The 23,026-nt window shown below is 41.7% G+C and overlaps 4 protein-coding genes and 1 pseudogene across 4 annotated transcripts in view; 3 read left to right on the top strand and 2 right to left on the bottom strand.

Annotated features, from left to right (window-relative positions):
* Positions 1 to 2,332, bottom strand: part of angel1 (angel homolog 1 (Drosophila)) — a 5,656-nt gene extending 3,324 nt beyond the window's left edge. The window contains exons 1-4 of the mRNA XM_034857639.1: positions 2,225 to 2,332; positions 716 to 1,633; positions 328 to 551; positions 123 to 192 (exon numbers count right to left, since the gene is read on the bottom strand). Coding sequence (XP_034713530.1) covers positions 123 to 192; positions 328 to 551; positions 716 to 1,633; positions 2,225 to 2,291 — 1,279 coding nt within the window. The 5' untranslated portion in view covers positions 2,292 to 2,332. The remainder of the gene's footprint in view (positions 1 to 122; positions 193 to 327; positions 552 to 715; positions 1,634 to 2,224) is intronic.
* A 56-nt stretch (positions 2,333 to 2,388) lies between these two features.
* Positions 2,389 to 6,716, top strand: LOC117935457 (leucine-rich repeat-containing protein 74A). Its single transcript, XM_034857643.1, has 13 exons — positions 2,389 to 2,892; positions 3,131 to 3,306; positions 3,417 to 3,524; positions 3,636 to 3,729; positions 3,919 to 3,968; positions 4,089 to 4,170; positions 4,274 to 4,359; positions 4,430 to 4,624; positions 4,705 to 4,800; positions 4,973 to 5,116; positions 5,330 to 5,434; positions 5,685 to 5,770; positions 6,035 to 6,716. Exons 1-13 carry the CDS (start codon positions 2,784 to 2,786, stop codon positions 6,642 to 6,644), a joined length of 1,941 nt encoding a protein of 646 aa, XP_034713534.1. The 5' UTR covers positions 2,389 to 2,783; the 3' UTR covers positions 6,645 to 6,716.
* A 256-nt stretch (positions 6,717 to 6,972) lies between these two features.
* LOC117936281 lies at positions 6,973 to 8,282 on the top strand (annotated as a pseudogene).
* A 1,182-nt stretch (positions 8,283 to 9,464) lies between these two features.
* rps6kl1 (ribosomal protein S6 kinase-like 1) lies at positions 9,465 to 14,932 on the top strand. Its single transcript, XM_034857637.1, has 12 exons — positions 9,465 to 9,564; positions 10,279 to 10,395; positions 10,567 to 10,740; positions 11,088 to 11,212; positions 11,548 to 11,640; positions 11,731 to 11,778; positions 12,216 to 12,348; positions 12,464 to 13,927; positions 14,006 to 14,095; positions 14,298 to 14,380; positions 14,512 to 14,607; positions 14,709 to 14,932. Exons 3-12 carry the CDS (start codon positions 10,605 to 10,607, stop codon positions 14,817 to 14,819), a joined length of 2,379 nt encoding a protein of 792 aa, XP_034713528.1. The 5' UTR covers positions 9,465 to 9,564; positions 10,279 to 10,395; positions 10,567 to 10,604; the 3' UTR covers positions 14,820 to 14,932.
* Positions 14,933 to 15,479: 547 nt separating this feature from the next.
* Positions 15,480 to 22,232, bottom strand: dlst (dihydrolipoamide S-succinyltransferase). Its single transcript, XM_034857641.1, has 15 exons — positions 21,998 to 22,232; positions 20,980 to 21,013; positions 20,831 to 20,870; positions 20,667 to 20,728; positions 20,486 to 20,560; positions 20,263 to 20,318; positions 19,737 to 19,845; positions 19,468 to 19,641; positions 19,213 to 19,298; positions 18,977 to 19,074; positions 17,274 to 17,404; positions 16,790 to 16,863; positions 16,615 to 16,698; positions 16,292 to 16,459; positions 15,480 to 16,119 (listed from the first exon to the last, which is right to left on the bottom strand). The coding sequence occupies exons 1-15, from the start codon at positions 22,058 to 22,060 to the stop codon at positions 15,985 to 15,987; spliced, it is 1,389 nt and encodes a 462-aa protein (XP_034713532.1). The 5' UTR covers positions 22,061 to 22,232; the 3' UTR covers positions 15,480 to 15,984.
* Between the last annotated feature and the right edge of the window lie 794 nt (positions 22,233 to 23,026).

The following is a 23,026-nucleotide window of genomic DNA, read 5'->3' as shown; positions in this document are numbered from 1 at the left end:
ACACACACACACACACACACACACACACACACACACACACACACACACACACACACACACACTCTCTTCGTCATAATATCAGCCGACAGAATTGTTCCACTGTATTTTCTCAGATGACTTACCCATCTGAGACAGGACTGGATACAGTTGGTCATGGTAGTGGTTCTCCTGAACTTCTTGGAGACACATAATCTGTACACAAGAGAATACACACAACTCCTTAGTGGCCACCTTAAGATTACAATAAAAAATGTATTAAGTTTGCATTCATAAATGATCAATAGGCAAATGTACAATCTATTTTGAATCAGCTGGCACTTGACTCACATCTGGTTCCCATTTCTTTATTTCCTCTAGGAGTAGGCTGCAGCGGTAGCTCCAGTCCAGCACCTCCAGGGGGCAGTGTGTGTACAGCTCCTGGTTGGCCTCTAGTAGGTCGTCAGCAAGGATGTTGTAGGACATAACAGTGAAGTCCATCGAGGCCTTTGTGAATGGGAAGGGATCTGCGGCAGTGGCACTCTCATCCACATCCTCCCATACTCTCCACACTACTAAGTGTAAAAAAAAACACACGCGTATGAGTCTTTGCAAATTAACAGCTGGATATTAAACTACTGGAGAGTTTAGACAAATCTCACTACAGTAGAAGTATTACAACTAAAAAAAAAGCTAACAATGAAGCAGTCCCAGTAAGTAAGATGTCAAGATCACTTACCTTCAAATGGCACTATCGTCTCTTTTGGAGGGTAATAGCTCAAGGCAGGAAATTGCCACAGTGGGCACTGCACTTCTTCTGCCAGGCCAGGTCCTGCAGGAAAGTGCCAGCTGGTCTGTGTATCATGATGCCCACTGAGTAGGTGGGTTTGAGTGTTGAATAGAAGGGAGGAAGGCACCAGCTCAGAACTGCTTTCCCCACCATCAGCAGTTGGAGCCATATATTCATCCCAGCACTCAGTTACTTCAGCTGTAGTTTCAGCTGGAGCCATTGATTCTTCCAGGTTTTGTACCTGTATTTCTTCTTGTACTGGATGGGTAGTATCTTGTATGCTTGTCACAGCTGGAGTTACTGACTCATCCAAGCTTTGTATCTTTTCCTGCACTGATCTGGTGGTTTGTTGAGTGTTGTCCTCTGTTTGCAGGCACTCTAACTGTTCCCCAAGAGCTTGCTTGGGGCTTACGTCCTCAGATGGAAAAATACTTCCATCCTCTGTGTTTTGCTCCATATGGAACACCTCATGGTGAATAGTTATTTCTCTATGCTCTTGCTGGGATATTTCCCTGTCCACTTGCTTGGGAGCTTCCACTTTGTCTTGTATCTGTTCACTTGTCGTCTCTGCTTCGTTCTCCTTATGTGCAGATTTCACCTTAGTCATTTTTGAAGCATCCTCATTCTTTGCTTCTTCATGCAGGACAGCCATCTGCTTTTTTTTGTCAGGCCTCATTCCGTCTTCCTTTTCTGGGCTTGGTTCTTTCATCCTTTCTTTCGTTTCTCCCTTCGTCTCACTGCTCGGGCTGAGCCAGTGGTCCAGCAGGGTTTTCTGAGACTCTGTGAAGCTTCTGGTTGTGACAGCACCACCATGCCACACTGTCTTGCCATTAACGACAGCAGGAGGGAGACCTTTCTTTGAGGCCTCTAGCACATAAAATTGTGTTAAAAACATACATGCATTCATACAATGCTAAAACATACTTAACTCTTTTGCTTGTGTCAAATAGTTTACCGAAAATAATGACGACCAGTTTTAAATGCGACATTCTGTAGCTTTCTCATTTAACTTGAAATACTAAGCAAAACAGTCACACGTGGAGGTGGAGGTGGAGGTGTCCACCCCCCCCCCCCCCCCCCCCCCCCCCCCCCCCCCCCCCCCTCCCTCCCCACGTGTGACTGTCCAGAAAGTCCAGAAAGTGCAAGCTAACACACGTTTCCGCGGGCTAAAGTTAGAATGAGCTTAATAGCATTTAATATAATGTTGCTTACGTGCAAAAGGTGAAAATATTAGAACATAGCTGGGAACCACAGGAAAAATCACGTCGAGTTTTAGTTTAAATCCCCACCCTAACGCTCAAACCAATAAATGTCGGGTGCTCAGTCAGCAGCGAACTAAATATAACGCGTGTAAACTAAATATAACGTGTGTAAACGTTAACTGCTAACAGCTACCCGACTGAAATGCGCATAGTGACACTGACTTTTTAAAACACAGACACTTGGACGAAGACGTACCTGAGTGTCGACTGGTCAAGTACCGTGACAGCGGGTAGAGCGCATAATACAACACGCTGACAATCATGTTTTCTGTTCTGAAATTAGCGCATGCGCGTTCTCGAGTTGTTGGTGGTCCAAATGTTTAGGGGTCAGTAAAAATGTCACTGGTGTGGTTTCCTCAAGAAAGTGTGTGTTTTTTTTTGTCTTAATCTGGTAAAAATAAAAAATTAAATCAAAATTTAAATGTACAACATCCTATAAAATGCCATTAGCCATCATTTTACATTATTACATATTTTTATACTGTCATGCCTTAGGCCTACTTACAGGTTTGCTTGGAGTTACCAAAAAAAACAGAATTGTAACCACACTAAGGCATTAATTGTTGATGGCACTACACAGGAAACGTTATCTGACGGGTAGAATTACACGCTGGACAGCACAGACCTATTTCGTTTCACAGTGCCAGCCTGTGCAGGACACACAGGAATAAATGAACAAATAACCCGAAGACTGCATTCTCTTTGTGTCTGGGAAATGGCTTTGAACAGGACATAGGTTCTGACTGCTTACAGCAATGTCGACACTGTCTTTTGAGTCCCTCTGCTTAAAAGATGATGATTGTCCATCCCCAACTCCACCCAAGGGCATGGATGATGAGTTTGACACAGACTTAGAGTTGGATGGTAAGTAGGCTTACATTGACGCTATTCTTGGAGTTCTTGGGTAAGTACAGTGTATGCCATGTTGCTGCTCTTACTGTCAAGCTGTACATTTGTACAGTTAATTTACAATCACGTGGTTAAAAAAAATTCCAAAAACAATGCAAATAAAAAGCTTGTTTTAAGAAAGTGTTGCTGTGAAACATAAATTCATTACCGGATGTAGATTGGTTGTCATATAGTTTGGGCTTCTCAATTCCAGTAAAAGAGGAGAGCAACATGGAGATGTCTATATCTGAAGTGTACCTCCAGGCCTGCAAGCTGGTGGGTGTGGTGCCAGTCTCCTACTTTATACGAAACCTTGACTCTACAATCATATCCCTCAACCACCATGGGCTAGGACCTTTGGGGTGCAAGGCACTTGCCATTGCTTTGGTGGTACGTTTAAAATGCATGTCATTGACTGTGAGTTTTTATACAGTACACATATATAAATACATATGTATGTATATGTATATATAAGTTTCTGATAAGCTCTTCGTATTTAGACAGATATGCATATCAACACTCTGGAGCTGGCAGACAATCACATTCAAGCTGAGGGAGCCAAATACCTTGTGGAGATGCTGAGGGCTAATTTTACCTTGCAGCACCTGGTATGTTGGACTGCAAAACTACCACTAGAGGGTACAAGTGCTTTTCAGGTGGAATTTAACTTTTACAGTGGATTATGCAGCGTACTGTAGCAGTATCTGTTTTGCTTTCAGGATTTGTCCAACAACTATCTGCAGTCTGCAGGGGCTGAGTGTGTTGCTAAGGTGTTACTAGACAACATTTCATTGAAATCTGTGAAACTTTCAGGTAATTTCAGGTAACAATAAACAGCAGAACTGCACTGACAGTAGTGTGATGTGTTGAGACCATGCTAGACACAATGATGGAAAAATGGAAAAGAAAACTATGCCACAAGATCTTTAATTTTAGTTATGAGATTATTTGTAATATTAGTATAATTATTTTATATATTTAAACGTTATTTTGTCCCAACAGGAAATAGATTTACTGATGATGATGCAAAATATTTTGCAGATGCCTTGTCAGTAAGTGATTAATAACCAGTTACCCAAACAATGAACTTTGAGCCTCATGATTAAAAATTACATTTTAGTTGTGGTTTGTAATTAAGTAATGGTAGGCTATTGTTTTTTTTCTCCATGTAGTCCAATTCCAGAATAAAGGAACTAGACTTGAGCCATAATGAGTTTTGTGGAAAAGGAGGAGAACATTTGGGACAACTGTTGGGTACGGTAAAAGTCACAAATCGTAAAGTCTTTGTAGATGTGATGAACTTCATGAATGTAATGCCAAACAAGAAAAATGAACATCGGAATTAATATTTCTACAGCAAACAACGAGGGTCTTGAGGTGTTGGATCTTAGCTGGAACCATCTTAGAATGAAAGGGGCTGTAGCTTTTTGTGCTGGACTCAAGGTATGGCTGTATAAGAAATTAATTTGAACACTGACTTGGTATTCAACATCATCACATTCTCTACATTTAGGTGAATGCAATGTTAAAACACCTTGACTTATCTTGGAACGGTTTTGGGAATGAGGGTGCCCTGTCAATGGGAGAAGCCCTAAAATTCAACAACACTCTGGTGCACCTCAACCTCAACAACAACCGCCTCACCAATGAGGGTGTTGGCATGCTGTGCCGGGGTCTTGAGTTTAATGACACACTCCGAGTTCTACTGGTGGGTAAACAAGGTTGTATTAAGCTCATCAGTAGGATGCAGATACATATGATTTGATGTTTAATTCTTACACCCCTTAGCTGGCGTACAACTCTTTAACAGTAGAGGGAGCACTGGCCCTAGTTAATGTGGTGAAGAACACACCTAGAACTGCCTTGGAAGAGATCAACATATGTGTGAGTTACTGAGACACCACTGTCTGGCTGTCTTTCTGGCAAGCATCCTGATCTAACTGTTCTGTCATATCATTTCTATCACTGTTAAAACAAATCAAACCTTTCACAATGAAATTAAACACAATACATACCCTGTATCCTGTGTCTTGGTCTGCACCGTTTTACCAAGCAGAATGTGCTGGTAAATGAGACCTTTGTGCATCTGTTGGAGGGGACATGTCAGGAGCATCCTGGTTTGGATGTACAGTTCGGAGGAGTCGGAGGCTTCATCGCTAAGAAGCCACCAAAACGTGTTGATCCAATGAAAGTCATCCAGGTGTGTTTTGGTCAACTATGACAATAGGTATAGCCCTAAGAATCTGGTTACATTCCATCATTTTACATGAAAATGTAATGTTATCTTAATCTATTCAAGTATTATACTCACGTATTAATTTCAAAAAGCTGTTAAATGACGGCAACTCTTTCTTTGTTTGGTTTTGCGTGCATTACATAATGGTCTAAATGTCTTTTCCCAATACTTTTGAAGGATTATTTAGATCAACGCAAGCTACGCCTGTGGGACTTCTTTCGGAATATTGACAAAGATGGCACCATGCAAGTCCCAGTTGCTGACTTCAGGAAGGCCGTGCAGGTTTCCAGATAAATTGATATATTTAACTGTGCAGTTAGTGACATTTGCAGGGCAAAATAGCATGAAATTGTCCTGTGAAATCATGAATGATGAGCTCTCTTCTAGTCTATCTCACAAATATTTTCTGACGCTAACCATTGACCAACAAACAGCCAATCAATAACAGCATTAGCCTACTGTGAGGGACGAGTTAATCACTCAAAGAAACTGACTTTTAGTTTTTTCCTTCCGTCCTGTGAAACTGTGATAGCAATCAAGTATTCCTTTGGATCGATATCAGATTGAGGAGCTGATTCAGAGACTTGATCGTGACAGGACAGGCATGGTAGACTACAGGTGAGCACATCTACTGTGATCACACTCACATGTTGGCCTTCTAAATTGCATATGAGTGTAGGCCTGTCATATGATAAGGTTAATTGTTACAAAACATTAAGTGATGACATTGCTGTGAATTTGTATGATCATTAGTTTTAACATTGTTTGAACAATGGTTTAGTTGAACCACACGTGTTTTAGTTATGAGCTGGGAATTGGTCCAGATCCTGACCTTGATTGCCATCTTAAATTAGTTAAGTAATATCTGTTGTTTCTTTGCAGGGGACTGGCAGATACAAGGAAACAGATGATGAGGGATCACCGCCGCCAGCTGAGGAAGGTTGAGTCTCGTCAGAAGAAAGAGAAGCAGAAGAGCGACCGCATCCTCAAGACCTTCCAGAGCGCTGTGGAGGCTGTAACACCACGCGGCTCCGTGGTCATGTCTCCAGGAGGTGCCAAGGAGGATTCAAGTGGCCCTCCGCACTTCTCTGCCACCCCTCTAAGTTCTTGGCACCACATTGTCATGTCCAACAGCAGTCGCTATTCTGTCACTAATCTGAGCAACGAGCATGTCCATTTGCCCATGTTAGGAGCCTTAGCGCCTTACTATCCCACCCGTTCCCCAGCTATGCGCTCTTACTCTCAACCAAACCTGCTGGATGACTCCCCTCGCTCTGCTCCAGGCCAGTCCATCTCTGCCCAGGGCATACGCTCTGATCCAGAGATGGTCCACAGCAAGCTAAGCCCTACTTCTAACCACCTGACCAGGTCCAGGCCTGCTCTTGATGCTAAGCAGCCAGTGGTTAAAGCCAAAACCAAGAAAGCAAAGAAAAAGAAAAATGTGAAACATCTGGATAAAGAATCAGAGACTCAAAGTGTCAAGGGATTGTAAAACTTTAAATGTTATGGTTATTTGTGCCTGAGTGTTTGCTACTTTGTTACACCCAATTATTAAATAAAGATAGATTTTAATTATATGTCTTGAGATTCTAATCTATAAATAATTTCCACAGTGTATTCATTATTCAGACCACCTAGGGAAACGAAACAATTAACAACCGGGAACTCTCTCAGATGGTACACCCGCAAATTCTGATGCAGAACCAAACAGTTTGATCGTACCAAACAAACCTCTGAGTCTTTCATTTCTGTTGGCCGAAGATGAAAGATTGAAACAAGACTATATTAGCCCCGAAGATTCAGCTGTCCTATTCATTACAACTCTGACTGCACCAAGAATGATCAGCACTCTTTACTTTGTAGCACTGCTGAGCCCCACAATGGCTTGGGGGGTATGTATGGCATGACTTAGATCAACTGATTCATCTTTATTCTTTGAGGCTCACATTAGAAGTAAGCTGACATACTCTATGTTCATGTGACCATTTCTTTTTCATTGGTAGGCCTTTGGAGCGAGGGGAGTGCGAGGAAAGAGACAGGAGGTGGAAGTGGGGACAGGTGATCGTGTGATGCCTTCTTGCCCAGTTCTACTTTTCCTATTGCAGACCTGGTAGCAGTAGAGCAGACAGCTGGGGAGATCTCACACAAACTAGAGCTCGAGATGGTCAAGGTGCTGTAACAAGCATGTGCAACAGATAATGACATATTTGAGATGGACAAACATAAAATTGTGTAAAATACAATTACTTTGTTTCAGCTGGAAGACTATGAGACCAAGCTGACAACATATGCTGAAAAGATAATAAAGCTGACAGCAAAAATAGAAACAATGGAGAAGAATGATGTCTACAATGATGCTGCCGTGGAGGTGGAGTTGAAAGTGCAGATCAAACAGGTGGAGGCTTTGATTAAAGAGCTGCCGCTCTCCATCAGAGGCTCCACCACTGTCTTCAAGTCTCTGTATGTACGGTAAGTGTCCCTATGATCACCACATCATCAGATACAATTCCAATCCACTTGCAAACCATGTGTTTACTCTTAAATCACAATGGGTAAACCGGCTGGAGAAGACCTACGACAAAAACTGTGGTTTGTGTGACGCGTCCGTCAAGGTGCAGCTCCAAATTGAGTGTTAGAACCCCCAGGAGCTTTTCAACCCCAACATTGGTAAGCACATTCACACTGATATTTACAAATACAGTAAATCTAAATCCTCTTTGGACTGAATTTGATGTATCTCTCCCTCTGCAGGTTCTTGTGCACACACAGGTATCCTCAATGTCAGCAAACCCATTGTATGCCACCTGAATGCCCATCTTAATACGGGCTACACATATGGAGGCTGGGAGAAAGATTCAAAGCCTGTTCCTGACAGAGAATCTATGTATGTACTAGTACTCTGGGTACACCAGTAGCTCCATTGTTGACATTAGGTTCTACACTAACTACAAGAACCTCATTCTGAGAAACCAATTCCAGCATCACAACTTACACAGCAGCTGGATTGGTACAGGGAACAATTTCATCATTTGTTACAACACTCTATTATCAAATCAACAGCCCATTTGGGTTAGCCAAACTGAATTTCACCACCACTGATTCTGAAAAAAAAACCATCTTTTATATTTAGATAAACATTTCAGTAAGGGTGTAAAGTGTATCATTGAACGAGATCAGACCCCTCCCTTTCTGCTTTTTGAAAAAGGTTGTAGCATCTCAGGCCCCCCTCCTCTCATACAATCCTGCTCCATGCTGGGGCTTCCACCCCCCTCTGTACACTGGCCCTCCCTTAAGGGGGTAATGACTCTCCTTTGTGCTGTGACTGGAGCCTGGCTCCATCTGATACTAAGCACTAAGACCCAGCAGACTATAGATTCTGGGCAGGGTGATCCTTCCTTTCATAGTGGATGGGACATATCACAAGCAATACTTTAATAAAATAAATGTAATTTAGTTATTGTCATTGCACAACGAAGTACAACAAAATTAAGTGGCAACCCTGATATATAAAATAGAATCAGAAATAGGGAATAAAATTGTTATAGATAAGAAAATGTGCATTTTATGTGACTAAAAAATACACTGAGTTGTAGTGGGTTTTTATACAGGTAATACTATATATGCTAAGGTCTGGTTGAATGTGAACATTGGTGCAGTGTTATATACATAAATAAATACCAAAATAAAAACAAAGGTGAAGTTGAAATGTGACTGTAACTCATGGCTCTGGGTTAAAAACTGTTTTTGAGTCTGTTTGTCTTGACTTGATTAAACTAAAGCGTCTACCAGAGGGCAGTGGGTCAAACAGACAGTGTTCAAGGTAGGTTGGATCTTTCAGTGTGCTGAATGCTCTACCGAGGCAGTAAACACTGAAAAGATCCTCCAAAGAGGGCAGCGAGCAGCCAATGATCCTCTAGGCAGCCTTTAAGGCCCTCTGAAGGGCTTTCCTGTCTGCTGCTGAGCAAATGGCATACCATGTAGGGATACAGTACTCTAGCATACTCTTGATGGAGCAGCGGTAGAAGGAATTCATAGTCATTCATGAACATTCAATAAATTGTGGTTACAATTTTCATATGGGATTTTATATGGGACAAAAGGCTAAACACAATCCATTTTGGAAGTAAAAGACAGGGTTGAAAATGGCCTTCAGTCAGCTTGCACAATAACAGTACTGTCTCTTTAAATGGGTCCGCATCTGTCAGAATGAGAGGGTGGAGAAGTAAGTGCCTTGTGTGAAATGGTACCCTAAAGTGACATCATGCTCAGCCAATCGGGAGCCTCTCCCGAGCTCTCTCCTCCTACCGCAGCTCCTGAGAGGAGTGTGTTGAGGCTGCCGAAGACACGGGCTGCTGCCGCTGCTGATGCTGCTGCTGGGGTGGAGGGTCCAGGGCGCGCTCGCCTCACATCAGGTGCAGTGTGTGTATATTTGTGTGCCTGTTTTCTGTGCTATTTGGTCATTTATTTACCATGGTGGATTGCTAACTCATTGGGTATGGATGTGCATGATGAGATGATGACAGAAGAGACCGAAGATTGCTTTGTGTGTATCATAACACTCCTTAGATAATGTCGTCTCCATGACTGTAACCAGGATGGGGTGATCGTGTGTGTGTGTGTATGTGTGTGCTTGTTTGTGTGATGTTTGTGTTTTAGACTGTAGCCGAAATTCAGCTAATTTTTTACATCAATAGAAGGTTTTCTAGTGAGCATTAGCCTTCCCTGTCTGAATGGTAATACATTTGTATAATATGACAAAGATTAATTGCTAAATATTTTATGACATTTATTCATAACGTTTGTGTCAGCAGAGATTGTATTTGCCCATTGGAAATAATCCACTTAATGTGATTTGTGTAAATGTGTGGGTTTGATGTCCAAGATCAGTTTAGAATATATTATTGTAAAATAAAGTGAAATATGGGTGTTGACTCTCTCCAGTCATCTTTAGCTTTGTGATTTACATGAGACACACAACATTGTTCCTCAATGCTTTGCGTCATCTCCCTGTCATCTTAAACATTGGCAACTCTGCTTCTTTTCATTCATCAAAAAATTGTAGTCACAAGCTTGTACTCACTTCCTGTGCTGGTCTGGAGGTTAACTCTTTGTTTCCACTGGCTCAGATGACAATGCTGTGCCACAAAGACCTGAGCCTTGGAATCACCGGGGGCAGACGCACACCGAGCCCAGTGATAACAGACAGAGATGTGTCGTGCTGTTGATAAGACAAGGGTGCAAAGGTAACTCCCAAGAAGACCCTTTGAGAGCCACAGTATGATTTGCTTACAACAAAGTTTCAGTTTCTAATTTGAGACAGCTTGTTCTTTTTTGTTGAGTTTCTAGCATGTCTGAATTAAGTCCAGCTGAATAAACAGTATTGCTTTTTTTAAAGCTATTTGTGCTGTACTCAGGCCCATCTGGTCCTTGACGGGTCCAAAACAAGGCAGCTATGGCAAAGAGAGACTACCTGGTGGAGGCGGCCAAGCAGATCCGCATGGCACTGGACAGTGAGGTCAACGAGGACTATGAGGCAGCTTTCAGTTACTACAAGAATGGGGTGGACTTGCTGTTGAATGGGGTTCAGTGTAAGTGGACAACATCCCATCCCAAAATCCCATTACTCTGTCTTACACACAAGTCTTTAAGGCTATGTAATGATGAGGAATTTGAAGAGGCGTGTTTGCACAAGTCATGTGATGGGAACATTCGGACTAGAAAAAAAACAGGAAGTCCCAAACCAAAGGTTAAACACAGATTTCCTCGCTGGTGAGACATTTCCCCCACCACACTGTGACTAGTCAGCTGTGTGGAACCAGTCATTGTCCTAGATAAAGCCTATGATTTAGTCAGGACATAATATTGTCTGTTAGATTGGTTCGATTCAGAAAGCTACAGTATTTTCTTTATTTGAAAGAGATTTACTATTTTACAGTGGACCCAAACAAGGATCGTCGGGAGGCTGTGAAAAGAAAAACAACCCAATATCTGAAGAGAGCTGAAGAAATCTTCATAACACATCTGCAGGACAACTTGGGGAAAGGAAGCTCTCATTTGGGGGTAAGATGTTCTTCATTTACTAACATTTATAAAATGTACATCGGATTGTCTCTCATGTGCTTTAAATATACGGTGAAATGTAGGGTTGTGGCATTGTTAGTGTTCATTAACGTGTTCATAAGTCAAATATTGAAGAAGTCCCATTTAAGTGTCAGCATTCATAGCTTGTACTCCTTGAGAGTTGAATAACATAATAGAGCACGTCCTGTCATACTTCTTACATGAGACTAAACGTTTAGTGACTGTCTGTCTCAAACTAAAGGCTTATTTATCCCAAATACTGTGGGCAAAAAACGATTGCTTCTGTAGGTGACATGCATGGCTTTCATCACCAGGGTTACAGCAGTCTGAGATTCCGTCCAATCAGACACTTGAGTTCGCCTGTGGAGGATCTGGAAATGTGTAAGGTGGTCGGAGTGACTGATAAAGTAAGACTGGAACACTTCTCACCTTTGTGTTTCCATATCAGTGTTGGCATTGTGTATTGACACTCCTTGATGTTATTTTTCTTTCCAAAGGTCATGATTGTCCAAAGTATGGTCAATAAGGAGACATTTGTTGTAAAGGTGAGTATACAGATTTCCTCCTTTCTTTTTTCCAGATATAGTAATACACTGAAGAGTATGCTCTATATTGTAATACATTTACATTTAAAATGCCTCCATATGTCTACATCTATCCACTGGTAGTGGAGATGTTTGGGGGTTGTTGTTGTATACTGTGGCTGGCCAGTTGATAGAATCTCATTCCCTCCTGTCTCCCTGAGTACCATCCAGCATTGATCTGGCAGAAAGCTCTCACCCTTTTAGCCAGGGCAAGTGCACCTCAAATTTCAATGACCGGAGAGACATGGTAACAGAAAGACACTAATCTTTGAGGGGGCAATCCAAGCAGTCTTCTCTCTCTTTTTAAACCATGTCTGATTTAATACTTTTTTTCCATATAAACACATACTGCATTTTCCTAAAAAAATCACCACTATTGTGTGTATGTGTTCTTGCAGAGCCTGGTCAAGTCGAGCTGGGAGAGCAGGGACCAGCCAACTATCATTCCTCAGGGGGTGCCATACATGGTTAAGCTACTAAGATATTACGTCAGTGAGGATGCTGTGTACCTGCATCTTGAGCATGTCAAAGGTGAGCTTTTAACAACTGCTCTGTTCTCAGTGCTGATGGGAGCATGTTGGGTTGAGATTGAAGCTTGCTCTTCGGTCCGATGTTTGATCTGGTTTTTCTTCCCATATTGTCCTAGGTGGGAGGCTCTTCTCCAAGCTGCACAAGCTGAGGAACGAGAAGGCCAAGGAACACCCAGAATGCTTCGCTTCTGGCCAGCAAAGCATCAAGCTGAAGACCAGCTACACCTCACCCACGATCAGCACCGACTACCAGCACAACAGCAAAGGGAACATAGGAGTGATTTCCGAAAAAATTAGTGACGAGAGCCCAGACACAGACTCCCCCACCTCATGGGATGAGACTCAGCAACGACTGGAGAGCTGCGGGACTCACTCCTACATCGAGGAGACGGGTTGCCTGCAGAACACACGCTCTGCAGCATCATTTTATAACAAGCTTGATCAGCTAACTCTGAATTCAGTCCCAGCTAGGACACAGGTCAACACCCGCATCCATCCACCAGCTCCTAGTTTGTGTTTGCACTCCAGTGAAACTCAGGAACAGCCCGCTCTGCCTCTGTCTTGCACTCGTGTCAGTCAAGCTCTCGATGTAATGTCAGTACTTCATAAGAAGAAAGCTGGAATGGGACTGACAGAGTGCAGCTCTGAGTTTGAAGTGGCTTGGAAAGCTGCAGATCCAGCACATAACTGTGAGCAAATAAACCCCTATGCAGTGACTGACAGTCATTTCAATAGCACGCTAGGACAAACACCACCTCGTGCAAATCAGACATCATTTATAAAAGACGGATCCCTAAACAGGGAAAATAATGGCTTGAGTTCTTCCCCTGCCATCTTGCATCTTCCTCTCCATTGCCAAACCCAGATCCGTGGCAGGGCATCATGGGATAGCAATGGCTTTCAGCAAGGATCTGTTTTGAGTGGTAATTCTGTAGATATGGTTACAGACTCAAAGCAGGACAGCAGCAGTCCAACCACTGAGGATAGAAATAGCATGGTAGTCATCAGGAGCACAGACAGAGCAGTATTTTCTGACCACACAGACACACGGATCACCTCAGAAAGCTACTGGCCTTCCTCTGCGTCCCTCTGCCACAGCATTGCAGGAAAACAGGGGACATATTCAGGGGGCCCCATTGCCCCCTCAGGGAAAAAGTACAAAGGGGAAACATGTTCCAGTGAGGCAAGAGAGGGTGTGAAGGAGGCTTGCGATATGTTGAGTCCTGGAGAGAATGTAGCATCTGGAAAAGGGCGATCATTTGTGGGCTGGTTCTCCTCTGGTCCTACTGGAGCCCCACCCCACAGGAAGGGAGAGGATGTCGATGCTTACCTTTATTCAGAAGGATCGGAGGGGCAAGGTGAAGACCAGATCATTGAGGTTGATGGTTGGTGCCATCTGCCTCGGTTCCCCGTGAAGTCCTCCAGTCCTACAGATAAGGCCATGCAGACCTGCTGGGGGCTTCCAGAAGCAGAGGTGTGTGTATGGGGGGCTCAGATTCTGCTGGCCCTTGAGAGTCTACATCAGCAAGGCATTCTGTGTCGGGACCTCAACCCTAGAAATGTTCTACTTACCAGCAACGGTGAGTTCATCAGATACATGTAAAATATTGCATGTGGAAAACCACCATACTTTTGATTTTGACACATTATTTTCACAGGAAAGGTGTGTTTGACGTTTTTTGGACAGTGGAGTGAGGTTCAGTCAGAGATCAGCTCCAAAGCTACAGAACAGATGTACTGTGCTCCAGGTAAGAATATGCACTGGAAGCTGAAACCAGTGGTTGTTCCCTGGTGTAACCTGCCACCTAGTGGCAGGATTGAGCTTCTCCACTTTACTCTGAATAAGATCAAGTACTTCACATTGTATGGATATATGAAGACACCAAACTATGTTTTATAAAGAATCTTGTGCAAGAATACAACTAAAATCATTTTGTTGTATGTTTACAGAAATTGGTGGTGTTTCCAGAGTTACAGAGGCTTGTGATTGGTGGAGTCTTGGGGCTTTGTTGTTTGAACTCCTAACAGGAATGGTAAGCGAAAGGTTCTATGAGCATTTCCCGTGTCCAAGAGTGAAGTCTTCAACCTTGTCATTTTGCACCAATCCGGCAAACTGTGGCACTGGGTCATGGTTTCTAACACACTCTGCTCACTGTTCTTCCAGCCACTGTGGCAGCTCCATCCAGCAGGAATCCACTCCCACACCCAGCTGCTCATCCCCAACCACCTGGGCGCTGCAGCTGCGTCTCTGCTCACTGAGGTTAGGCTTCTGTTCTAAATATTATGCTCAGTGGCAATAAATTGCAAGATGGTTTGTCTTGATTTTATAGAATATCAACCCTCCATTGTGCTGCTTTGCAGTTGCTTCAGTTTGATGCTGGCTACCGCTTGGGTTCTGGAGGCGGGGGTGTGAGTGACATCAAGTGTCATCCCTTCTTCAGCAGTGTCTCCTGGAAAGCTCTGAGCTGCTAGCAGGTGCAGCTGCTTCACCTCTGAGTGGCCAAAACGGATGCGGCACAACACCGCTGGTTTTCTTTGCACTTTGTGCTTCCCAAGAAAAATTACAATAAAAACTGAAACATGAATAAAACTAGGAAACCATCTCTCTTCCAAAAGATTGTTTCGAGATGCTCATATTGTAATTTAAAAAAGGTACCTTAGATGCAATTTTGGTATATATTTAAATTTTAAAATATCCTAGCATATTATCACCACGCATGAAAACTGATTAAATTTGGACAATTACAATTGTTTGGACTGCCATTAAACATTGTAAAAACTGACAGTAGGCAATAAATTGTTACTCTTCTCTATCCATTGCATTTCATTGATTTCATTGTTGGTGTTATAATCGCTCAATAAGCAATGCATAGTTCCAAAGAGAACTATGACAAGACCATTTTTGGGGCTTTTATTTAAGTTATCAAGTCTTTGACATGTTATTAGTTGACCAATAGTCCACAGCCCATTTACAAACAGGTGTCGAGTTAAAGTAAAAGTTTCCATTCAAGGTATACTGCATGATAAGCAGTGAACATCCCCTAACACTACCTTAGTAAGAGTAGTAACTTTATTGTTGGATTTATTTGAATGAGTCTGGGTTTGTTCTTGTAAATTTAGCTACCCTGTTACGTTTACAAAAAAACAAAACAAAACCTAAGTTGAGTAATGCAGCTTTTATTGTTTAAATCCTTCTTTTAAATAGTTTTTCTTACACAGAATAAAGAGAATTTCCCTCATTTTTTAAACAGAATTTCTTCACTTTGGACATTTAAGAACATAGTGTTTCTTGGTTTCTGGCCCAATATGTGTTTATTTTTCTTCTCTCAACCAAAATAATGAACCGATACTATGTAGTTTATCCAGGTTTGTCATTGCTCTCTCAATAAGTAATAAAATGACATTTGGCGCAAAAGTAATTCCTCCTTTTATATTTTTGGATCTAGAGAACAGCCCCACGTTGTTGATCACCGGCTGCCTTACAAATGTCCATTGTACAACTAAACTGTTCTCCCCAAAACCTTTTTTTCCTAGTCAACCAATACAACATCTGCAGTTGCGGAAGTGTTCATCTGGCGAATACAGCCGGTGTTTGTTTAGGGTGGTTTATTTGGTTGGGCCAGGAGTGCACAAGAATTTACAAGTCAAGGAGCAGCACCCTGGGGTCCTCCACCACTGACTTGATCTTGCGCAGGAAAGTGACAGCCTCTCTTCCATCAATCAGACGATGGTCGTAAGTCAGGGCAACATACATCATGGGACGGATCTCCACCTGACATAACGGAAAACAAGAGAAAAAGAGTCAATGCATATACAATTAGAAATACACACACCAGAGAATGTTTGCAAATAGCTGTGATGAACAGTATGACAGATATTTGACAAACCAAATCCATTTTTTTATGTTTGGTGCGTATTTTATGTATTGCAATAAGGACACAGACCTTGCCAGCGACTGCTACAGGCCTGTCAAAGATGCCGTGCATGCCTAAAATAGCAGACTGTGGTGGATTGATTATAGGTGTGCCAAACATGGACCCGAACACGCCACCATTGCTGATGGTGAAGGTTCCTCCGTCCATGTCTTCAACAGCCAGCTCATTCTTACGGGCCTACGAACACACATCCACAATTAAGATTGATCACACATTAAGGAAATCTCAAGATGAGAAACTTTCACAAGGGTAGAAAAAATAAAAGAAAAAGAAGAATGAACTACAACAAACATGACTCAAAATATGACATAATATGCAATTTCAAATATTACCTTTTCCCCCAACAAATTGATGGCCTTCTCAATATCAGTAAAATTCATTCCCTCTACGCTTCGGATTACAGGAACCACCAGACCCTGAGAGAAAAGTTATACGTGCCATACGTTAAAGACGAGCGGACTGTCCAGCACTTGCTCTTAGCATTACAATATAATGTGCTTGTCTCACCTTTGGCGTGGCCACAGCCACACTGATGTCGACGTAGTCCCTGTACACAATCTCTTTGGTTGTGTCATCAATTACTGAAAACACAAAAAAGGGTACTCATAGTACACAGAAGAAAAATGTATACAGGATAAAAAACGTAAATATTCACTACGTTTTCACCAAGATTGATTTATTTTTCATGCGTGCCATTTTCTGTAACATGCAAGCAAAAAGCCGTGGAAGGTGAAACCCAACGACTATTTTTGATTTGTAAAAGCCACCAATACAGAACCCCCCCCCCCCCTCCGCTTCATTGTGGTCTATCTAAATAGGTCAGGGTGGTCTACAGGCAACAAATAAGGATTGAGGTTTGCTGTGAAATACACTGAAACTTAAATCGTTTTCTTCACCTGGCACAACTGCACTGACTTGTACACATACGTGCAAAGACAGTCAAATTGACACCACAAAGTGAGGTTTCACAGTCTTAAGGTTGATTCTATACCGGCATTGACAGCAGGTTGGTCAGCCAGAGCGTAGGCAGCAGCTTTCACAAACGCAGACATGAAGCCCAACTTGATGTTATGCTTTTTCAGGAAGGCATCTTTGTAAGTCTTCCTCAGCTCTGAGATGTTGCTGCAGGTAAAAAGAAACATAGATCACCTAACAAGTGGCATAGAGGCAAGAAGCAGGGTTGAATCCTACAGGATACTTAATGTGATGGTTGTTATGAACATATAAAAAGGAGAAAATTCTAAGACAAAAGAAAATCCGTTGGGCTAGATTTGCGGATTTAAATATACATTCATTCAAAACATGGAAAATACAGAGGAACGTTAAGAAGGACTTAAAAATGCATTTTATCACAAAAAAAAAACAGAAACATTTTATATTCAACATATCTTTCCTACCCGTGACTCAAAATTACTGAAATTCAATAGGCACATTTTTTTGGTCGACTATAACTTCCCTTTAGACAGACAGATTTTTTTTTTTATACCTTATTAAAATCCTTTCAATGTACTTGAATGGTTTTTAAGTGTTACTGCTTTCTTGCCAAGTTTACAAAAAACAGCAGTAATTTATAAACCATGTGCAATAAAAAAAAAAAAGTTTTTATTAGCTAAAATAAGACAATCCATGGCTGTTATCACACTTTTAAATTAGAAGCCTAATGTTATACTAACCTCTAGGATACACTTTGCAAATATTTTAACTGTTATGAAAGATATACATCACAATCTAAAATCTCTTAAAAAAAAGGGATAAAAACACTGCCTTTTATGGTTATAAAAGAATGCCATTACATATTGCGGTGGATTAAAGCTATTGAAATTGGCCCGCTAATCGTTTCATCATTGCTCATTTTTCTCGTGTATCTCTCTTTTTAATTGTTTGTTTTCCTGTCTCTAACCCTGTTGAAGCTCTAGGGTTTCTCCGCTAACATAATTAGCCCCTCCCAAGACACAGACTCTCCGAGAAAGGAGAGAAGAAGCGATAAAAATCTTCACTTTCTAGAGCCTGTAAATCTTATTGGGCTGTCATAAAAGCCCATATCGGTTGAGGCAGCTCTTCCACTCAGAGCGCAGGTCTCTGTGGGCCCCTACAGATGCTCCAGCCTCCTGCTCTGACTAGCTCCTTCGGCTCCAGATGAGCCCTAGCATGGGAAGTCTTCCTCCAGACCGTCAATGTCAATCTAATTAGGATACATAGAAAACCCTGAATAGCCGAAAGCCGACACCACACATTTGCGGGGAAGAGAAATCCTCAAAGTGTCCTCTTCAGCATTGGGGGCAAGTGCAGACAATAACATTTCCTTGTAAATTAATAAAATCTGTTTTAACAATTCTTATCTTCTTTTTAGATGGCATTATGACCAAATATTTACATTCCAGTGTTTAAGAGGATATTGGGTTTCAAAAAGCTTTTCCTATTGGGCAGATTCTAATCCATAACCATTTGTGCAAGTGTTGTCTTGGCTTTTAACACAGATCTACATACATGTACTGTACACAATGTGCATACTGCACACATACAAACATGTTTATAGATATGTAAACAGATGCCGACTCCTACATTCTATAAGGTCTGTCTTTTTCCTTCAATCATTTCACGTGCGATAATGCAGCGGAGAACATTTCACATTTGATATTTAAAATAGCATTGAGGGCTCAAAAAATGTAGGTCAACTCATGTAGAATTTCCTACCTCATGTCAACCTCATTAAACGTAGTCAGCATAGCGCAGGTGTTTTGGGCTTCTTTCAGTCTCTGGGCAATTCTCAGTCTCATGCGGTTCATCTTAACCTAAAACGAAAAACAAGAATTATCAGAATTATTAAGACACCATTCCCAACTATTACTGTACTAGACCATTAAACACATCATCAGTCATCAGATACCCCTAAAAGTTATTTAGGTGTAGTGGTGATTTTTGGACTTTACCCTGCTCTCTGTCCTGGCTGCTTTAGCCCCTCCCTCAGCTTGAGCCGTTGGTGCGGCTGGAGCAGGAGTCGGCTTGATGGCGGAAACTATGAGGAAGACATAACGAAGCAGTTAGTATCTGTAGACATGAGTTTAGTGGAACTGGTGAAAGCCAGTGCCTACAATGATTAATCATGTAAGCTAGAGGTCAAGAGCACAGATGTCAAGCAAAACAGTTCTCACATGACACAGACCGTCTGTCTCATGACAACTAACCTGGTTTGCTGTCCATAGCATGTGCTGGCACAGGTGGCACAGGGGGCATTGTGGTGGGAATGGGGCCCACAGCTGAGGGGGGAGAAGGTGGAGGGGGAGTAGCAGAAGGTGGTGGAGGGGCTGCAGCTACTGGGGCTTCGGCTTTTGGAGCATCTGCAGCTTTGGGAGCACCAGCTAAAGACACAGAGCTCAATAGTTAGGATAAGGCAGACTTTCAAGTATTACTATTTTCAGAATTGGACAACTTTGAATGAAAATACAATAACGACCTCCTTTTCGAAGCTTGAAGAGCGCAGTTCCTCCCTCGACCTTGCCCCCATCAGGGACCAACAGCTCCTCGATCACCCCAGCAGCAGGAGAGGGAACCTGCACTGATGTCTGATGTCAGTGAAAAAAAAACTAAAGTCAAAATACTCGAATGTTTAAAATAAAAACAAAAAGGTAAAACGTTCTAGGATATTTTCTAATGTTGGGATTTGGCTGGTGCCAAAGTAATAACTTCATCAATTTATTTAAGTTAAATACTTCACTTTCACCAAAAGTTCATAAAAGAAATTATTCAAAAATATTCAGTCAGGAGAAAGTGACTGACGTAATTTAGTACTGATTTGCCCTTTTTCTCTCGCACCGGGCCCAACAAATATTAATTTTTAAAAAAGGTTAAAATGGAATGCTATTTTGATAAAAAAAATCATACCTCAATACTTTGAGGTATGTTATGCCACACACACTCTGTACGCAAAGCCCAACAACTACCAGCAATCAAAAACATTGTCAAATTTAATTGGTTCTTACCTTATCAGTCTCAATTTCGCACACCACCTCATCCTCAGCGACGGTGTCTCCAACAGCTGTAAGGAGAACGTTTTAGATCGGCATCTGATAGCAAACTGTCTACCTTTTGTTTAATTTGGTTGTTATCTGTATCAGAAGCATACATCCATCATCTGTAAACGCTTATCCTTTACAGGGTCAGAAGCAACTAATGTACAGTGTGTTAATTCATAAAAGGCATTACCTTTCTCCCACCTCACATCCCCCTCTGTGACAGATTCTGCAAACGCAGGGGTCTTGACTGTGACAACTTCATCTCCTGGAGAACAAAGACAAGTCAAAGGAGATGCATTTAGTCACATCCCACTACAGTGGTCAAGCTTCAGATTAGTGCAGAAATGAAAAGCATGCAGGCCCAAACATACTGTAGGCTACAGACGTCCTGAAGTACTGGATTTGGAAGACGCTGGACCGGGGATCAGATTTTCTAAATATAAAACACAAAATATTTAATAGATTCAATACACATCCCCAAAACTACTTTAACGTATCATCCAAGTTAAATGTTTTTATGAGTAAATGTACTTACACATTGCTGTTCAAAGTAATAGAATGGCCAACTGACAGAGCTGTAAGAAAATAGAAAGGGGCAATGTGTTAATAACTTCTTGCAGCAGGACTATCCGAAAGCAAAGATTGGGATTTCAGATTTCATGCTTCAACAGTTTTAAGACATACCTGCCGTGGCCCGACGAGCTAATGCATTGTTCCCCTGTGATAAGATAAAGTTAGGCATTACTAAACGTCTGTTATTTTTTTTAATGTGAAGGATTGTGCAGAAGAACAACTTAACAATGTCTGGAAAATTTGACAACAATGATATGTTAACATCAAGGTCAATGTAACAGTGGAGTCTAACAGTGAACATATTTAAAACTTGGGATTGTGCATAAATGGCAAAGGTGTCATCAACAGGGAGATAAGTAAGTGCTCTCGGTCAAAGGTCATTTCTACGCGCTAGACGACAACCTTTGACATTGGCTTATCAATGCATTATCTAGCAAACAGGTGGCTTGTGTGTTTTTGGATTAGAACTGCACCAGAAAATGCATAACACGTATTTTTATTAAATCAACTACCTGCATTAAAGCTTAATTATCAACTACTAATCTCACTGACAGGCTGACAACTTCAAACTAACGTTAGGACTTTGCTGATTTTTGACTTTGCTTACTTAACTTTAGCTTCTAATGTAGCGACAGAAATTTACACCGACACTAAACGAACAAAAAACATTGACACTATTATGGTTCCATTAAGTTAGTTAAACTGGGCGTTGTTTCTCTCATTAACCACAATATGACCTCAGCATGACAGCTAACAGCACTTAGCAAGCTAACATTCCCCTTCATTTAGCTTGGTGTGGCTAACGAATATCTGATAAGTTTGCAAACTAGACATTTTCTGCGTAGGTCAACCAACTTTAACACTCATGTCAAAACGAGAGACCAACTCAACATGAAGTGCACTGATTTAGGCGTAAATACTGTCTAAAACAAAGACTAGTGAAGGAAAGTGTCATACTTGTCATACTGTCCTTGGCTTACAATGTTACGGCCTCATTGTGGCCTACAGCTATCGCTAATGCTAATGGTAGCTCCGATAGAGCTGAACACACAGAATCTGCACCTTCGCCCGCATCCAAAGAGTCATTTAGCTAGTGGCCACGACAACATTTTATTTGCCTGTTGCCTACCTGGCGGATGGCAGAGAGGGAACGGCCAAAATTCCTGGTGAGGCACCGGGAATGGGATAACATGGTGGCTTTGTGACAGCAGCCTGTCAGCGGAAGGAAACTCCGGGCACACACACAACCCTAACGCGCAGGAAAGATGCGAGGAAGTAGTGTGGGATAAACCAAGTGCTCCGAGTGGAAGGGGGAGAGGGGGGGGGGGGGGGGGGCCTCTACCCTCCTTCCCTGTTGTCACCACCGGTGACTGGGAAGTGACTGAGAAATAATCTAAAAATAAAGTGGAAATACGGCGCACCTTCAACAGCTTTCACAGACAGCCATAGGTAACAACGTAAAAACAGAGTTTAGAATAGAAATAAGATAGTCTAGCCTAAGATAAGATGAAGCAATGCATAACGTTACAGGTAACAATATAAACATAGAATATAATATTATAGCTAACATAAATTAAGATGATTTTTTTCAACTGACAAAGCTAATCTTTTAGTGAGTAATTTTCTTCAAATATGCTGCTATGAGTAGAGAATAGTTTATATATAGAGATTTTTTTTAATCAACAATTACGTGTAGCCTACTTGTGCTTTGTGTTTTATTGGGTCTCACTGCTGGTCTACCAACTGGTACAATTGCCCTTTGAAGAAAAAACAAAAATAATTGACTGATTAAATAATAGCAATTCAGTGTATAGATTTAGTAACCTTACATCATATTCAATTCAATTAAATTTTATTTATAGTATCAATTCATAACAAGAGTTATCTCAAGACACTTAACAGATAGAGTAGGTATAGACCACACTCCAGGATTTACAAGGACCCAACAGTTCCAGGAGTTTCCTCCAGAGCAAGCAACAGTGGCGAGGAAAAACTTCCTTTTATGCAGAAACCTCGGACAGACCCAGGCTCTTGGTAGGCGGTGTCGCCTACCAAGGCCGGTCCGGTTGGGGTTAGTGGAAATAACAAAAAATAGAAAAATAGTAGTTTGTTACATCACATCAAGTGATTGGCTAGACGAATATCAGAATTATTGGCC

Source organism: Etheostoma cragini, chromosome 20 (genome assembly GCF_013103735.1).
Source record: "Etheostoma cragini isolate CJK2018 chromosome 20, CSU_Ecrag_1.0, whole genome shotgun sequence".
NCBI classification, from domain to species: Eukaryota; Metazoa; Chordata; class Actinopteri; order Perciformes; family Percidae; genus Etheostoma; species Etheostoma cragini.
This window is presented reverse-complemented; position numbering and strand designations above follow the sequence as displayed.